Source organism: Herpailurus yagouaroundi, unplaced genomic scaffold, assembly GCF_014898765.1.
Source record: "Herpailurus yagouaroundi ecotype Mexico unplaced genomic scaffold, PumYag 141, whole genome shotgun sequence".
In the NCBI taxonomy this organism is placed as follows: Eukaryota; Metazoa; Chordata; class Mammalia; order Carnivora; family Felidae; genus Herpailurus; species Herpailurus yagouaroundi.
In genome coordinates, this window is record NW_024412396.1 from 13,981,374 (window position 1) to 14,001,367 (window position 19,994).

A 19,994-nucleotide genomic window follows, 5' to 3' on the forward strand; every position below is an offset into this window, starting at 1 on the left:
AAATTAGAAATCGATAAAAAGAAAAAAAACTTTGGGAATTTCACATACATGTAGAAATGAAACAATGTACTCCTAAATAACTGAAAGAATAAATGTCAAAGGAAATAAGAAAATACTTAGAGATGATGAAAATGAAAACATAACATACCAAAAGTGATGGCATGCAGGTAAAGCAGAGTTCATTGGTAAATTTATAGATGTAAATGCTTATATTAAAAAAAGATGGGGTGCCGGGGTGGGGCTCAGTTGGTTAAGCGTCTGACTCTTGATTGATTTCGGCTCAAGTCATGATATCAAGGTTTGTGAATTCGAGCCCCACATGGGGCTCTGCACTGACAGTGTGGAGCCTGTTTGGGATTCTCTCTCTCGCTCTCTTTCTGACTCTCCCCTGCTCATGCTCTCTCAATCTCCCTCTCAAAATAAATAACTTAAAAAAAAAAGATGGAAAGATCTTGCATCAATAACTAAACTTTCTACCTTAAAAAACTAGAAGAAGAGCAACTAAAATCAAAGCAGGTAGAGGAAGGAATTAATAAAAACTAGAGTGGAAAGAAAATGAAATGGAATAGAAAAACAACAGAGAAAAAAATCAACAAAACCAAAAATTGGTTCTTTGAGATAATAAAAAAAAACTGAACCTTATAGCTAGACTGAACAAGAAAACAAGAAGAATCAAATTACTAAAATCAGAAACTAAAGAGATATCATTATACATGTTACAGAAATAAAAAAGATTATAGGGCAACTATGAACAACAATATTAATTTATGCCAACAAATTAGATAACTTAGATTAAATGGAAAAATACCTAGAGACACAAATTACTAAATTCAACTCAAGAGGAAACAGAACACCTGAGTAGACCAATAACAAAGAGAATCAATTAGTAATATGACTGCAAAGGAATAAATAAAACTACATCCACTTGCAGATGAGATGATTTTGTATATAGAAAGGAATCTACTAAAAAGTTTTTAGAGCTATTAAATGAGTTCAGGAGGGTTCAGGATACAATACCCACATGTAAAAATCAAGTATTTCTATATACCAACAATGAACAATCAGAAAACAAACATAAGAAAATTCCTTTTATAAAGCCATGTCACTAAAACTAATGAATTACTTAGGTAAATAGGTACAAAAGTACTCAAAAAAAAGTTAAGCATAAAACTTATACTCTGAAAACAGAAGTTCAAAACTTATACTCTGAAAAATCACAAAACATTGTCAAACAAAATTAAAGATCTTTAAAAAAAATTTCACACTCATGGACGGAAAGACTTAATATTGTTAAGATAGTACCCTCAAACTGATCGACAAACTTAATGTAATCCCTATCAAAATCCCTGCTGCTGTTTTTGTAAAAATTGACAAGCTCAGTCTAAAATTCATAGGAAGATATAAAAGATCTGGAATGGCCACAACTATCTTGAAAAAAAAAAAAAAGACAAAGTTGGAGGACTCATAATCCCAATTTAAAAACTTGCTACATTGCAGCAGCAATCAATGCACCGTGATAGTGTCATAAGAAGTGACAAACAGGTCTATATGGAACAGAATCTTTGGTCCAGAAATAAACCTTTATATTCACTGTCAATTGCTTTTTGACAACAGTACCAAGACAATTCAATGGGAAAAGAAGAGTCATGTCAACAAACAGTGCTGGGGCAAATGGATATCCACAAGCAGAAGAATGAAGTTGAATTCTTACCTCACAACTTCTCATCTTACACCAAAAACAACAATCAAAATGAACCACAGATCTTAATATAAGGTCTACAACTGTAAAAGTCTTATAAAAATGTTTATAAAATTATAAAGTGTCCATGTAAAAAATGTGTATATGAATATTCATGGAATCATTATTAATATCTAAAAAGTGAAACCAATCCAAATGTCCATCAACTGATGAATAAACAGAAATGTAGTATATTCATATAATGGAATATTATTCAGCAATAAAAAAAATCAAGTGCTGAGATATACTTGCAATATGGAATAACTTTGAAAACACTGTGCTAAGAAGCCTGCCACAAAAGACTATATACTGTTTGACTCCTTTTGTAGGATATGCCCAGTATAGGCACATCTGCAAAAAACAGAAAGTAGATTAGTATTGCCTAGACCTGAGGAGTATGGAGCACCTGGGTGGCTCAGTCGGTTAAGTATCTGACTTTGGCTCAGGTCATGATCTCACGGTCTGTGGGTTCAAGCCCTGCATCGGGCTCTGAGCAGACAGCCCAGAGCCTGGAGCCTGCTTTGAATTCTGTGTCTCCCTCTCTTTCTGCCCCTCCCCTGCTCATGCTCTGTCTCTGTCTCAAAAATAAATAAACATTAAAAAAAGAAAATTTTTAGAGCTGGTGAGTGTGGTGGGGGATGGTTGGCAGTAATGGGGAGTTACTGGTAATGGGTATGGGTCTCCTTTCGAAGGGACTAAAATATTCTAAAATTAGGTTGTCATGATAGTTGCACAACCCTTGAATGCACTAAAAACACGTACACTTTAAATGAGTAAAATGTATGGTATAAGAAATACATCTCAAGAAAGCTGTTAAGAACTTAACTTCGAAGCATGATCCACTATATATAAATTCTGATCCTGGAAGAAAGGGAACTTCTCCGTGTTCTTACCTTGTGTGTCTGTGTCATGGTTTGGGAATTCTTGCAATATTTCAAACATTTTCATTTTATTTAGGCAAAGAACTATTAATTAGAACTCATAAATCATAATTTATAAAATTGGAAAGGCTCAGAACTGTTCACTTACTACTATATAAATCTAAAAGTTGGGGGGTGTCTGGGTGGCTCAGTAGGTTAAACGGCTGGCTCTTGATTTGGCTCAGGTCATGATCTCGCCATTCAGGAGTTCAAGCCCCGTGTTAGGCTCTGTGCTGATAGTGTGGAGCCTGCTTGGGGTACTCTGTCTTCCTCTCTCTCTGTACCCACCCCGAAAATAAATAAATAAACATTTAAAAAAATCTAAAAGTTGAGAGAAAGATATGTGCCATGTAGGAAAAAAGAGAATATAAATCTTTACAATGCAAAAGTAAAAGAGAAATCATCTTTATATTATCTATGACCTTCTTCCAATTTTTTTTATTAAAACATTTTTTTTTTTACATTTATTTATTCTTGAGAGAGAGAGAAACAGAACACGAGCAGGGGAGGGGCAGAGAGACAGGGAGACATAATCTGAAGCAGGCTCTAGACTTTGAGCTGTCAGCAGAGAGCCCAACATAGGGCTCCAACCCATGAACGGTGAGATGATGACCTGAGTTGAAGTTGGACACTTACAACTGAGTCACCCAGGTGCCGCGACCTTCTTACAATTTGTAAAAGCAGAGCTCAGCTGCCCTTTCATCTCAAATTTTAATCTTGCACCATTTCTTCTTATTTTTCTGCTTACTAACTACTGCTGCTAAAATGTTTGGTATATTGACATTAGCTTAATATATACCACAAAAATGAACAATAAGGTACCAGAAAAAAAAATTAATGAACTTGCAACTTCTGTGTGACCAAATAAGAATACGCATAGCACTAACGAAGTATTATGAGCTTACTACTGGAAAATTCAAAGCAAAGTCTGCTAAGTTATAAGCACTTCTGAATCCCCACATATACACTGCAATAGAAATAATAATATAAATTCTGAGATTTGAAATAAAAAAATCCAGTGGTTCAACCATGAGGAACAGGAATCAGTTAATCTAGTCAAAGAAAATAAAAGATCTATAAATAGTCTAGGGAGATGAGTATAACCAATGTAACTTTTTTGAGGTGCCTGGGTGGCTCAGTTGGGTAAGTGTCCAACTCTTGATTTTGGCCCAGGTCATGATCTCATGGTTTGTGAGATCGAGCCCCGCACTGGCTTCTGCAGTGCAGGGCCTGCCTGGGATTCTACCCATGCCCTTCCCCCTCCCCCCGGCCTTCTCTGCTTCTTACCTTATCCTGCATGTGCACATTACTTTCTCTCATAATAAACATTTTATGAAAAATAATGTAACTTTTCATTTTTTCTCCCTAGTTCATCAGACAAGTACTAGTGTACCTCAGAGATACTGCAGGTTCAGTTCTAGGCTACAATAAAGTGAATGTAGCAATAAAGTCAAATGAATTTTTTTTTGTTTCTCAGTGCATTTCTAAGTTACATTTGGACTATATCATAGTTTATTAAGTGTGCAATAGCATTATGTCTAAAAAAGTACATACTTTAATTAAAAAAAACCTTTATTACTAAAAATGCTAACCATCATCTGAGCTTTTCAGCAAGCTGTATAACCACTGATAATGGATCACCATAACAAATATAATGAAAAAGTTTGAAATATTACGAGAATTACCAAAATGTGACAGACAGACATAAAGTGAGCAAATGCTGTTGGAAAAAATGGTGCTGACAGACGCTTGACACAGGGTTGCCACAAACCTTCACTATGTAAAAATGGCTGTAACTGCGAAGTGAAATAAACTAAAGCACAGCAAAATGAGGTGTGCCTGTAATCAGGTTTGTCTACCGGTTTCTTGAGAAATAGCTCAAAATTCATTTTAATGTCACATAGAGTGAATTTATTTGAACCCACTGTATTGAAAAAAGAAAGGAAACTGTTGTTTCTTTTTTAAAAAAGCAAACTAATAAATGGCATGCATTCATTTGGTATAGAGTATTAAAAAAAATGCCTATGCTTTCTCAAGTAAGATGTCCCCCATATAGTCAAGGTATATGTAAGACAAGTAGTAGTTTAGCAGGAGCCAAGAAGTAGAAGAGCATAAGGTAACATAAAGAACCATGAACAGCCAAGACTGGCTGGTATGAACTGAGCTCTGGACTAAAGAGTCTAGTCCACGCACTAGAAAGACACTAAGGGAAAAAAAAATCAAAATTTTACTTTAGAAATATTATTCTGGTGGTGAGGACTGTTTAGATGGGGAAGTCAGGAGATGAGAGCCTATACTTAAGAGAGTTGTTATAACTCTCAATACTTACTCCATCTTTGGCTCACTATCTTACTCATGTTTGCTTGTGGCTATGTGTTCAGGGCCCCTTGGAGGTTAATATACATTCCTTAGAAATGCTTGCCAAGGCTGAGATGGCTTGTTTTGGCCTCTCATGAATCTGTTAGAGAGAACATTGTCTTTCCCTTCCCTGATGCACAGGTGGTATCACGAGGTCTAATTAAAGGTTAGCTGTTAATCAGGTGCATGCAAACAATCTAAGGGCTTGTGAACCCTCTGATCTCACTACAATGCCCTACTGCATGTCTCTTCGTTCTATAAAATTTGTGGACTAAGGTCTGGACTTTGCAGAGAATAACTATGCAGCTGCTGTGGACTGTCCTCTGCCTGATCCCCCGTGTCAGTAAGTTACCCCCCCAAAATTCTGTGTAAACTGTGTGGAGTTGCCTGCTTTGTTTTCCATTCCCAAAGGGCCTTGTTAATTTGGGGGATACTTTACCACCCCACTCCCCCACCTTCCAACACTCTCTTAAAAGTAATAAGAACATGAATCAAGGGGTTGGGGACAAGAGAAGCAAAGGAGAGACAGAGGAAGGGCAAGGGAAAGGAAATGGTCAAGTTTACGTGACTGATACGATATTTCTAAACATAACCAAGAAAATTATGAGAGGATTTGATTTGGCAATGAAATGGTGACTTTGAAATGGTAATGAGGAAGCAGGTAAAAATCTGTAACAGGCAGATGCAAAATTATGACTGAGAATTGAGAGATAGGAGGAGTACATGGCAAGAATGGGGTTGAGAAGGTATGAGAGATATCACAATGAGAGGGAAAGCTATGTTACGGGGTTAGGAGGTAAAAGATGAACCAGTGAAGACAAACTTGGAATAATAGAAAACTAGGAGTTGAACAAGGTAATTATAGTGTTACAGAAGCCAGGGGAGAAGAACATTTTAGAGAAGAGACAATAGTATTAAATTAGGGGATATAATACTCAGGGGGGTTTTAGGGGAGTGAAACTATTATATAGGATACTGTAATGGTGGACACGTGTTACTAATTTGTCAAAATGCATACAATGTACAACACAGAGAATGAACTCTTCATGTAAACTATGGACTTCCGTTAATAATAATATATCAATATTGTTTTAGCAATTTTAACAAATGTTACCACAAGGATACAAGAGACAGAGAAAATTATGTGAAGGAGGAAAGAGGGTGTGTGGGAACTCTGTGCTTTGTAATCAATTATTTTGTAAATCTAACTGCTGTAATCTTTTAAATCTTTTAAAATGCTTATTAAATTAACTAAATTTAGTTAATCAGATAAATCAAAGGGCCTGGTGAGGACTGAGAAAACTTTAGACTTGATGGTCAGGATACTAACCTTCAGAAGGATAGTTTCTGTAGAGCAGTGAGGTCTGAGAACACATGATGAGCAAGACAGCAAAAGAGATATGATTCCTGCCCTCAAGGACTTGACCATCTAGTACCAAAGATAAATTATCATGGGGAAGAGTTAGGATACAAGAACTCACAGATTACCTAGAGAGTTATTATAACTATCTTGGAAAGAAGTAATAAAAATATCTAAGAAATAATAATAATATGGTGTGATAAATGCTATGACAAGGAAGTGTTACAGGGGTCTGTGAGAGCACATCGAAGGTCCAAACATGACTACAGAGAAGGTAAAGAGTTAGGGGTAGTTTAGGGAAAGGATTTAAAAAAAATTGTTTAAACTGAGGCTAAAAAAATCGATAGGAGCTATATACTCAGAAAAATTTTATACCCTAAGACTATTTCATTGTTAAAAAATAATAAAACTTCTTAAAAACTGAGAACAAACTGAGGGTTGATGGGGGGGTGGGTGATGGGTATTGAGGAGGGCACCTTTTGGGATGAGCACTGGGTGTTGTATGGAAACCAATTTGACAATAAATTTCATATATTGAACAAAAAAATAAAATAAAATAATAAAAAAATAATAAAACTAAGACAAATAACATTCAATTCTAGAAGAAAAAGAACAATATAAAACTTACAAATTAAGAAATAATAAACAAAAATTAATGAGTTAAAAAATAGAACATAGGGGTGCCTGGTGGGCTCAGTCAGGTAAGTGTCCAACTCTTGATTTTAGCTGAGGTCATGATCTCATGGTTTGTGAGTTGGAGCCCCACATGGGGCTCTCCATCCTGCTGACAGTGCCGAGCCTGGTTGAGATTCTCTCTCTCCCTCTCTCTTGGCCCCCATTTGCTCTCTCTCAAAATAAATAAATAAATTTAAAAAAAAAAGGGCTCTCCCTTCTAAAAAAAAAAAGACATAATAGAATATAAAAAATGAGAAACTGTTTCTTTGGAAAGATTAAGTAGATTATGTGTATCAAGACAAGAAAGCCCACTGTAATCATGGTACATAATTAATTACAACTCTAGTTTAAAAGTTAGAAAATGTTTAAAAATCATAAACATAATAATTTGTTATTGGATACACAATATAAAAAATATATAAACTGTAGTAACATAACCTAAAATGCAAGGAAGAAGTAAAAATCTAAAGTTTCAGTATGCTACCTATCAAGTTCTAATTAGCTTCAAATAAGACATTATAAATATAACATATTTTATATAAGCCTCATGGTAACCACAAAGGAAAATCCTGTAGTAGATACACAAAAAATTATGACAAAGGACTCAAACATACTACTCTAAAAAGTCTTTAGATCACAAATGAAGACACCAGTAGAGAAAGCAAAAAACAAACTATCTACAAAACGGAAACAATGAAAAAATGGCATTAGTAAGTTTTTACCTCTCAATAACTACTTTAAATGTTAACGAATTAAATTTGCCAATCAAAAGACAGAATGGCTGAATAGATCAGAAAAAAAAAAGTGAGTTCCAAATGATATGCTGCTTACAAGAGACTCATTTTAGCTTTACAGACAACACAACACAGAGTATGAAAATGAAGGGATGGAAAACAATATCTTAAGCAAATGGTAAAACAACAAAAAGAAGCAAAGGTTGCTATATTTGTAGACTGTGTGTTAAAAACGGTAAAAAAAAAAAAAGTCACTACCATAAATGGGTCAATCCGTCAAGACAAAACAATTATAAATATTTATGCATCCAACACTGAAGCATCTAACTATATAAAGCAAATAGTAACAGTAAAGGGAAATAAACAGCAATACAGTAACAGCTGGGGACTTTAACACCCCACTCTCAACAATGAACAAATCATCCAGACAGGAAATCAAGCAAGAAAGTACATTTGAACAGTACTACAGACCAAACAGACTTAACAGATATATATAGAACATTCTGTCCAACAGTAGCAGAATATATATTCTTCTCAAGTTCACATTCATTCTTCTCAAGTGCACATGGAAAATTACAGGCCAACACGATCTAGGACAGATCATGTGCTGGAACACAAATCTCAACAAATTCAAGAAGATAGAAATCTTGTATCATGTATCTTTTCCAAACACAAAGGAATTAAACTAGAAATCAATAAACAGGAGGAAAGCTGAAAAGTTCACAAATACATGGAAACTAAATGACACACTCCTAAACAACCAATGGGTCAAAAAAGAAATCAACAGGGAAATTAAAAATATCTTGAGACAAACAAAAAAGGAAATACAACAAACCATAATTTATAGAATGCAGCAAAAGTAGTTTCAAGAGGGGAGTTTATAGTGATATATACATACATCAAGAAAAAAGAGAGGCGCCTGGGTGGCTCAGTCAGTTGAGCGTCTGACTCTTGATTTTGGTGCAGGTCATGATCCCAGGGTCATGGGATTGAGCTCTGAGCTCCACGCTGGGTTCTGCGCTGAGCACAGAGCCTGCTTAAGATTCTTTCTCCCCCTCTGCCCCTCTCCCCTGTTTGTGCTCTCTCTCTCTAAAATAAAAAAAAAAAAAAAAAGAAAAGAGATCTCAAATAAATAACCTAACTTTACACCTAAAGGAACTAGAAAAAGAAGAATAAACTAAGCCTAAAGTTAACAGAAGAAAGGAAACAATAAAAACTAGAGCAGAAATAAATGAAATAAAGAATAGGAAAACAGAAAAAATGATCAAAACCAAGAGCTGGTTCTTTGAAAATATGAACAAGATTGGAAAACCTTTAGCTAAATAAACCACAAAAAAGAGGACCTGAATGAATGTTATAAACAAAGAGGAGATATTACAACTGATACCGCAGAAATGCAAATGATCGTAAGAGATTATGATAAACAACTATATGCCAAACGATTGGACAACCTAAAAGAAATGGTAAGTTCCTAGAAATGTACAACCTACCAAGACTTAATTATCAAAGAACAGAAAGTCTAAACATGTAAGCAGATGGAAGCAGTAATCAAAAACCTTCCAACAAAGAAAAGCCCTGTACCAGATGGTTTCACTGTGAATTCTACTCAATAATTAAAGAAGTAATACCAATCCTTCTCAAACTCTTCCACAAAAGTGAAAAGGAGGGAATACTTCCAAATTCATTTTATCAGGAGAGCACTACCTTGATACCCAAGCTTGTTAAGAATACTATAAGAAAAGAATATTACAGGCCAACATCTCACGAGTTCAGATGCAAAAATTCTCAACAAAATACTAGCAAACAGAATTCAACAGTACATTAAAGGATCAAACAACATGATAAAGTAAGATTCATCCTCTGGATGCCAGGATGGTTCAACACATGCAAATCAATAGATGTAATACATCACATTAACAGAATAAAAGATAAAATTCACACAATCATCTCCATAGATGCAGCTAAAGAATTTGACAAAATTCAATATCCATTCATGACAAACACTCTCAACAAACTGGACAGAGTAGGAACGCACCTTAACATAATTAAGGCCTTATCTGACAAGTTCACAGGTACCATCATACAGAGAATAACTGAAAGATTTTTTCCTAAGAACAGGAACAGATCAGGGTGCCCACTCTCATCACTCTTACTCAATATAGTACTGGAAGTCCTCGCCAGAGCAATCAAGCAAGAAAAAGAAATAGAAAGCATCTGAATTGGAAAGAAAGTAATACAATTATCTCCTTTTGTAGATGACATGACCTTATAAGAAAATCCAGAAGATTCCATAAAAAAACTGTTAGAACTAGTAAACAAATTCAATAAAAATGTAGGGTACAAAAATCAGTCATTTTTCTATATACTAACACTGAATTATCTGCCAAAGAAATAAAGAAAATCTCATTTATAATAGCATCCAAAAAATTTACTTAGGAAAAAATTTAACCAAGATAAAAGGTTTTCATAATGTAAACTTTAAGACATTGATGAAAGATATTGAAGAAACAAATAAAGAGAAAGATAACCTGTGGTTCATGGATTAGTATTAAAATGTTCATTTGATCCAAAGTAATCTACTGATTCACTGTAATCCTTATCAACCCAATGGCATTTTTCACAGAAACAGAAAAACTATACTAAAATTCATATGGAATCACAAAAGACCCAACATAGTCAAAGCAATTCTGAGAAAGAATAACAAAGCTAGAGGCATCACACTTACTGATTACAAATTATATTACAACACTATAGTCATCAAATTGTATTGTAATAAAAAGATCAATGGAACAGAACTGACAACCCAGAGATAAACCGATGCATAAATAGTCAACTAATGTTTGACAAGGGATCCAAGAATACTCAATGGAGAAAAGATAGTCTCTTCAATAAATGGTATGGAGAAAAACAGATATTCACATGCAAAAGAATGAAACTGGACTCCTACCTTATACCACTCACAAAAACTAACATGAAATGGATCAAAGACTTAACATAAAACTCCTAGAAGAAAAATAGAAGGTAAGCTCTTTGACATTGGTCTTGGCAGTGATTTTTTTTAGATATGAAAGCACAAGCAACAAAACCAAAACTCCAAACCAAAACCAACACAAACAAGTGGGACTACATCAAACTAAACAGCTTCTGCATAGCAGAACAGATGATAAACAAAACAGAAAGGGAACCTACGAAATGGAAGAAAATATTTGCGAATTATATATATGTATCTGATAATGGGTTAGTATTCAAAATATTAGTAACTCATACAATTCAACAGTAATAAAACAAGTAATGCAATTAAAGTGGGCAAAAAAAGAAAAGAGGACCTAAGAAAAATGGCCAAGGACTCAAAGAGATATTTTTCAAAGGGGATATTCAAATAGCCAACAGGTACATGAAAAGGTGTCCAGCATCACTAATTATTGGGGAACTGCAAATCAAAACCACAGGGAGATACCGCCTCACAACTGTTAGAATAGCTATCATCAAAAAGACAAGAGATAACAAGTACTGGCAAAGATGTACAAAAGAGACAACCCTTGTACACTGTTGGTGGGAATGTAAATTGATGCAGCCATTATGGAAAACAGTATGGAGGTTCTTCAAAAAATTTAAAACAGAACTATTCCATAATCCAGCAATCCCACTTCTGGGTATATATCCAAAGGAAACAAAATTACTCTCTTGAAGTGATATCTGCATCCCCATGTTCACTGCAGCATTATTTATAATAGCCAATGTGTGAAAAACAACCTGTCCATCAACAGATGAATGGATTAAGAAAATGTGGTATACATGTACAGTTGACCCATGAACAACAGGGGTTTGAACTGTGTGGGTCCACTTATAAACAAAAATTTTTCAATAAATACAGTGCAGTGCTATAGATATATTTTCTCTTCCTTATGATTTTCTCAGTTAACATTTTTCCTATAGTTTAAAGAGTACAATATATAACACATACAACATATAACACATATGTCAGTTGACTGTTTATGCTATCAGTAAAGCTTCTGGTCAACATCAGGCTATTAGTAGTTAAGTTTTGGGGGAGTCAAAGCTCTATACAGACATTCAACTGCACGAGGACAGGAGTGGGGAGAGTTGGTGCCCCTGACCCGTGTTGTTCAAGAGCCAACTAAATAATGGAATTCAGCCATTAAAAAAAGAAAGAAAGCCTGCCATTTGTGACAATTTAGATGAACCTTGAGGGCATTATGCTAAGTGAAATAAGTCAAAGAAAGACAAATATTGTATGTTCTCTCTTATATGTGGAATCTGAAATACTGAACTCATAGAAACAGAGAACAGATTGGTTCCAGGGGTGGGGAGGGGGTAAGGGGCAAAATTGGTGAAGGTGGTCAAAGGGCATAAACTTCCAGTTGTAAGATGAATTCGGGGGAAGTAATGTACAGCATGCTAACTATAGTTAACAGTACTGTACTATATATTTAAAGGTAGCTAAGAGAGAGGGTTTTTTAAAGTTTTCATTACAAAAAATAATTGTAACATGTAACTAAAATAGATGTGTTAACTAACCTTATTGTGGTAATCGTTTTGCAATATGTATATTTACAAATCATTATTTTTAAACCATAAACTACCAAAATGTTGTATGTCAATTCTATCTCAATAAAGCCAGGTTGAAAAACTTTGAAGGGATAATATGGGAATACATAAATTAATTAATTTTTTAAAAAGAGAAAAAAAAAAGTCCAACAAAAATAAAAGGAGAAAAGGAATAGGACAGAATTATGATACTATTACCTGCTAGTATGCGTTTTGAAAGTCTCAATGAAAAAGAGTTTTGTAAAAAACCAAAAAGATAAAATACATTGAAAATTACCCAAGAGCTAAAAGAAAACCCAGAGACTAATAACGAGACAAATGGGAAGAATTAGAAATTTTACTAATTGTTCTAAATTTTCAAACAACAGATAATATTCATTTCATGAACCTGGCTATAGCCTTAATTCTAAAAACATAATAAGAACAGATAAAAATTTAAACATAGAATATGCTTAGAAGTGGACTATACACTAATTCAAAATGAAAATCTAGTATATTTAACATAACAGGAAGTCAAATGACCCAGTAGGGTTTATCCCAAGAATGCAAGAATTACTTAGTATCAATGTAGTGGTTTTAAAGTACATCAATTAGTTAAGAAAGCAAAATTATATGAAAATTTGAATAGATGCTGAAAAAGATTCCTTTAACAGGATGTCCACTCTCTCTTACAATAACTACTGAACACTGTAGTGCAAGTTCTAGTCAATGTAATAAAACATGATATAAACAAAAACAGGCATAACTCTTAGAAAAGAGATTATTTGTAGATAATTATATACCTAGACAGATCCTAAGACTGAGATAACTATAAAATGTTTAAAATAAATAAGAGAATTCACTAAAGTATCTGGATAGCAAAATATAATGGGAAATAAATTCTATTTAGAATAGTATCACAGCAGGGGCGCCTGGGTGGCTCAGTTGGTTAAGTGGCTGACTTCAGCTCAGGTCATGATCTCGCGGTCTGTGAGTTCGAGCCCCGCATTGGGTTCTGTGCTGACAGCTCAGAGCCTGGAGACTGCTTCGGATTCTGTGTCTCCCTCTCTCTCTCTGCTCCTGCCCTGCTTGTGCTCTATCTCTCTCTGTCTCTCAAAAATAAACAAATGTTAAAAAAAATTTTAGAATAGCATCACAGCAATAAAATAACCCTAAAAGTAATGTCTGGGCCCCAGAATAAATGAAAAACATGCCATGATTGCTAATGGGAAGAATGATAACAAATGTGCTTATTCTTTCTATATGAAAGTTTTATTGCATATCAAAGCAAAATATCAATGGGATTTTTTTCTGGAAAACAACAGCCTAATTCTAACATGTATCTAGAAGAAAAAACAGGTGAAAATATCTAAGAAAAGAAGCATCTGTATGAGGAGGGTGAGGAAGAAGACTGGGCCTATCAGATATTAAAATATAAAGCTACAATAAGTGAAACACTAACATCTAAACAAAATTCATAGAAAAATCAAAAGAAATGAACAGATAGTTTTGAAATACACAGCTTACTATTTGATAAAGGAAACATTAAATCAATGGGAAAGGTATATATTACCAGCAAATTACAGAGAAAGACTATTCTCTAATATTCATTTCTTACTGCATAAACTAAAACGTATTCCAGAAGAAATAAAGAATTAAATGTAAAATAATTACCACTCCAACAAGTAACTATGGATCTAGAAGGAAATATAATAGAATGTTTAACTGATTTCAAGACAGAATTAATTCTTGAAGTATGATTAAACAATTGAAAAAAATCCAAAGAAAAAAGACCGAGAGACATAATTACATACAAATGAAAAACCTGTATGTTAAACAATGTGAAATTGTTGAAAACTGATAGCCAAACAACTAATTGGGAAAACTCCCACAATAAGTACGAAAGTTAATCCTTATATAACCATATATGTAAGAGAGCTCTTACAGGTTAGAAAAATTCCACTTTAAATAGAAAAAGGACACTAAGAAGGAATTGGAAAGGAGTAAAATTTGTTACAAATACATGAAAAATATTAACTTTGTTACTAATAAAGAACTATAAATTAAAGAGATACCATGACCTGCCTCTCAAGCTAGGAAAGATTTAGAAATGTGATTAACACCTTGTGTTGGCCAAGTAGAATTTCTATAAGTATTCTTATACAGTGTTGGTAGGAGTAGAAATTAGTACTTAGTGAAAGGTGGTTTTGCAATATATATGACCTGAAGTAAGTTCTTATGCTTTGATGTAATAATTCTATTTCTAGAAATCTATCCTAGGGCATGATACTAAAAACAACTTAAATGTCCAATAATCACAGAACTTGGCACCATAAAAAATTATTTTTGAAAAATATCAAAATGGTTGAGGAAAATGCTCACAATATGATAAAGTTTTAAAAAATGTTTTATTTTAAAAAAATAAAAATAAAAAATAAAAAATGTTTTATTTTAAAAAATAAATGTTATTAAATGTTTATTTATTTTGTTTTAAAAATGTTTATTTTTTTTAATGTTTATTTATTTTGAGAGGCTGGGGGTAGGGGCAGAGGGCAAGAATCCCAAGCAGGCTCCATGCTCAGCAAGGAGCCTGACGCAGGGCTTGATCTCATGACTGTGAGATCATGACCTGCACCGAAATCAAGAACTGGATGCTTAACGGACTGAGCCACCCAGGCACCCCAATGATAAAGTCCTTTTTAAAAGATAACTTACTATGTACATATATATTACTGTGATTCCAGTTTTTTAAAACAAACAAATCAAATGTATGTCTATCAAAAAAGAGAAAAATTACATAAACAAATGTTAAGAATAGTGTTATAAATACAGTAAAACCTTGGTTTGTGATAATTTGTTCTGGAAACATGCTTGCAATCCAAAGCACTCGTATATTAAAGCCAATTTCAAGAACCACTGGCTCATTTATCAAGTTAAAATTTATTATAAATGTTTGCTCATCTTGGGGCGCCTAGGTGGCGCAGTCGGTTAAGCATCCGACTTCAGCCAGGTCACGATCTCGCGGTCCGTGAGTTCGAGCCCCGTGTCGGGCTCTGGGCTGATGGCTCAGAGCCTGGAGCCTGTTTCCGATTCTGTGTCTCCCTCTCTCTCTGCCCCTCGCCCGTTCATGCTCTGTCTCTCTCTGTCCCAAAAATAATAAAATAAAACGTTGGAAAAAAAAAATTAAAAAAAAAAAATAAATGTTTGCTCATCTTGTGGAACACTCAAAGAACAAGTTACTTGCAATCCAAGGCTTTACTGGTAGATTGTTTATTTTTCTATTGTATATTTTCTATAATAACCAGAGAAATGAAACATTATTTTTAAAAGATTATTCTAAGAAAAGCTAAGAACAACAGAAACCAAAGAATTGAGTAAAGATTCTATTTTCTCATAAAATTTGGTAGTAAAAGGCATAAAAAAGATAGACTGTAGCTTCAAAGGATGGTAACTGAGAAGTTTTGTTTAAAGGAAAGTAACAGGTGTGCTGATGGTAAAGGGTAAGTAGAAATACAAGATAAAGATGGGATAACTTTTTGAAGATCCTAGAGCAGTCAGAAAAGGTAGTAAGTAGAAGTACATATGGGGGGAAAAAGGCTTTTCTGAAACTGAAGGTGAGCAAGAAAAGATGGCTCAATACAGAAATTTTAAAGCGAGGGGCGCCTGGGTGGCTCAGTCGGTTAAGTGTCCGACTTTGGCTCAGGTCATGATCTCAGGGTTGGCAGGTTGGAGCCCGGCCTCAGACTCTGCTGACAACTCAAGAGCCTGGAGCCTGCTTCTGATTCTGTCTCTCTGTCAAAAATAAACAGATTTAAAAAAAAAAAGGAATTTTAAAGAGAGGAAGTTATAAGTCAGAGTTGTTTGATATGGGAAAGGAATGAATTATCTTTACTATGCATTCCTATAGAATAATGATGGCATGCGGTTGTCTTGATTCAAATTAGTTCCTTAATCGTCAGAATCACTGAATTTAATTTATGAGATGTGACTAATGTGTGTTAAAATGTGAATGTGTGGAGGAAGAAGAAAGGTTAGGAACTATTGTTCTGCCAGACTTTTATATAAGAGGTCAAACATTTGAATTGAATCCTTAATGAGGTTAGAATAGAGATGATCATTTGACCATAAGGAAGGGCTTAAAAAACAAAGAAGCGGTTTATAATAATTACTCTGAGAAACAAGGTAAGAAGTAAACAAGGGATAAGAAATTTGCCGAACAGTAGAGAAGGTATTGATGAAGTTAAGGAGCATGAATCTACACTAACTCCTATATCACAATGGTTTGATCATTTTCTCTAGTAATATACCTCTGCCTAGGAGTAGAGAAAGTAGATGTTAAGAATGATTCCAATTGGAGAACTGATTGGAATTAATATATATATTGATTATCTACATACCTACATATATAAACTTAAATGGAAGAGTAGTTTTGAAAATGCCAGAAATGGTATTTTTATAGTTGACAATGTGCAAATTAGCTGGACAGGGCAAGTGAAATCAGAGGTTGGTGGCAGACTGACCATGGAAACAGAAAAAGCAAAAAACTGGAAACATGAAAGTACAAAACAGCAGCTGACAAAGATGTGAGAGAGTGAGAAATGGATGTTAAGTAGGTTGTGGATTTGAGATCTCAGAAATACAGGCATTCTGAGTAACGGTAACATTCAAAGCATCGCTTTATTAACGTGTTTCTAGTTATACTGCCCCAAAGCACTTACCCATAAATTTTATTTTTTGAGTCTAGAAAAGAAAGTAGCACATATACATGTCAACCTTATAGGAATTCCAGTTAAGTGATATTCTGCAATTTCTAGCACTGGTTTCCCAGAAATCTTGTCCATATACATCCCATATGCATCAAGAACCTAGATACCATTAAAATAATGATATAAGAGTTTTACATATCAAAACCTACATGTAAATGGGTACATAATCCAAGAGCTTAATCAGAAATCAGATTTACAGCAATATAATAAACTACATCCATCTTTGTTCCATTAATATTTTTAGTATGTACTAGCTTGTATTCACCAGCCATTTCACTTGAGACCTCTGAGACTAATCAAAAAGGGTATACTTGGAATATCTACATATAGGAAAACCAAAGGACATTTTATAGTTTCAATTAGATTTCTGCAATCAAAAGAATTCTGAAATGCATAAAAAAGGGTAAACAATTCCGAGATACCAAATACTTTAACATAGCCCTGAACTTTCTTCAAAAAGCTTATTACTGAAAGGTATAAATAAATGAAATGTAGTTCTTCTCAGAAAGTTAGAAATCAACAATACAGTATTATTCACACATAAAGAGAAATAGCTGACAGTTGCTAGTTATAAATTTGAAGGTTCTCCAACAACTTACCACTGTCTGGAATCCAAGTTCCTAAGTTCTCTCAGTAGTTTCTCATTTTTCTTCAGGAGATGAAAGCTCCTCCTAAACAGAGAGATTTATAAACATTTTCATCACATTTGCAGTGAACAACATGACAGTCCCGGAAATACTTTCCACTCTACTCATGTAACTCTTAAACACTTTTCTTGCCTTTTCATACTTCTAACACAAAGGAGAACAGACCCTAAAAGAAATGTAAAGAATATAGGTCATTATTTCTACTTAGGCCTTCACAGATTTCTGTTAGTGGATCATTATCTATTGGTCACTTCAATTTTTCCTTGCAGAAGCTTATAAAGCTCATATCCAGAAAAATGGACAAAAATATTTGTAGGTTCCTTAAGAGTTCCCTAAAAATATGTAAGAAAGCTGTTCCTAATGAGAAATAAAATACTCACAAAATCTAAATCATTACCAAGTAAGCATATGGATTACCAAGTAATCCAGATGGAATTTGCTTTGCTTTCTTGTTTTACCTTATGGGTATTTTTTACACTGTGAAGCAATGTAGAAATTTCACCAAATAGGTTCTATAGGTGCTAAATATGTACAAATTATATTCATCAAATCAATGTTTGCTGTGGCAAAATATAGCTTCCCACCTTTAATTTTTTTTATGAGACAGAATATGGACCATCCTATAGTAAAAGAGAATAGAATGCACTCCTGTGAGTGGCAATTACCTACGTTTGGACATACCATCAGACAAATTGTGTTCCTGACAAAATGCCTTTCCCATAAGGTATAGGATACTCCCTTCTAATAAACGGAAGGATTTAAATTAAGTAAGATTATAAACACTGGTCAATCAAGTAGAACTCCATTTCAGTGCTTCACCTGCATTTAAATTACTCTTAAGATTTATTCATCCAGTGATACTTGAGCTCCCCTCTTACTGCAAATTGAACAAAAACAATACATTAAACAATGCTGCTTCTTCCACTTCCCTACAGCTTTTAGTATCAGAAATTTTAAAAATCAAATGTACAGTAATGCTTTACACTAGTGTACAATTTTGGCATTTTATGTACATTATCTAATTTAATTCTCATATTCATGTGAGATGAGAGTTATTTCCTCAACTTATAGTCTGAAGCTTAAAGATTAAATGACCTAACCTGGTTCTTCTGATTTAAATCTAATGCCTTTTCATTTAACTCTTACATGAATACTTTGTGTTTATTCCAAGTTTTTAACGTGGTTTTTTACAATATATGTAAGAAAACAAAATTTAAAAAAATGAAATAAAGATTCTTTTCTTGATTTGATGCTAAATCTTGAGTTAATTTCTCTGATACAAACAAGAAAAGATCATACTGCTGTCACTCTAAAAAACCTGTTAGGCTGATGTGACATAAAAAGAAATATGTATTTCGGCTCCGCTCCCAGTTCCTGACACAGAGCTCCTAAAACTCTCGTAATTTCCTGAGTGACGAAGGTGACAGGAACATCTTACATAGAGTGCCTAAATCCCTTCCAATTCCTTGGTAACAGAAACATCTTTTTTCTGATGAGGTGATGCTTGGTGGGCTCCTAGAAAACTTCAGGATAGGGCTTGGACATCAGAAAGCACAAACCATGATTAGGAGCTTGGAACTTCAGAGGCGGCTCAGTTGGTTAAGCATCCGACTCCTGGTTTCGGCTCAGGTCGTATCTCACGATTTGTGAGTTCGAGCCCCGCATCGGGCTCTGTGCTGCTGGTACAAAGCCTGCTTGGGATTCTCTCTCTCCCTCTCTCTGCCCTTCCCCTGCTAGCACTCTGTCTCTCTCAAAATAAATAAATAAGCTTAAAAAAAATAAAAATAAAAAGAAGCTTGGAACTTTCAGCCTCCCTATGGGGAAGGGAGAATGGTAATAATTAATCATACCTATATGAAGAGGTCTCCGTAACAATCCCTACACTATGAGGTTCAAAGAGCTTCCCGGTTAGTCAACTCAATTCAATGTGCTGGAAGGGTGGCAGACCCCAACTCCACAGGAACAGAAGCTCCTGCAACTTGGGATCCTTTCAGACTTCACCCTACATGCCTCTTCATCTCTATGTTCATCTGTACCTTTAACTAACCTTTATAATAAACCCCTAAATAGAAGTATATGTTCAATGAGTCATTATAGTGAATTATCATTATAGGTGGTTATCTGATTTGTAGCTAGTTGGTTTTAAGTATGGACTTGCAACTTTCGTCTGAAGTGGGAGGCAGAACTTGTGGGTCTGAGCCCTTAATCTGTTTGTGCTGACTCCAGTCAGTGCTGGAACTGCCTGGTG

At 34.5% G+C, this 19,994-nt stretch overlaps 1 protein-coding gene across 13 annotated transcripts in view; it reads right to left on the reverse strand.

Moving 5' to 3' along the window:
• RALGAPA1 (Ral GTPase activating protein catalytic subunit alpha 1) overlaps positions 1-19,994 on the reverse strand; it is a 278,603-nt gene that overhangs the window by 72,211 nt on the left and 186,398 nt on the right. For all 13 annotated transcript variants that reach the window (XM_040476948.1, XM_040476949.1, XM_040476947.1 and 10 more), the window contains one exon: positions 17,699-17,770. In XM_040476948.1, coding sequence (XP_040332882.1) covers positions 17,699-17,770 — 72 coding nt within the window. The remainder of the gene's footprint in view (positions 1-17,698; positions 17,771-19,994) is intronic.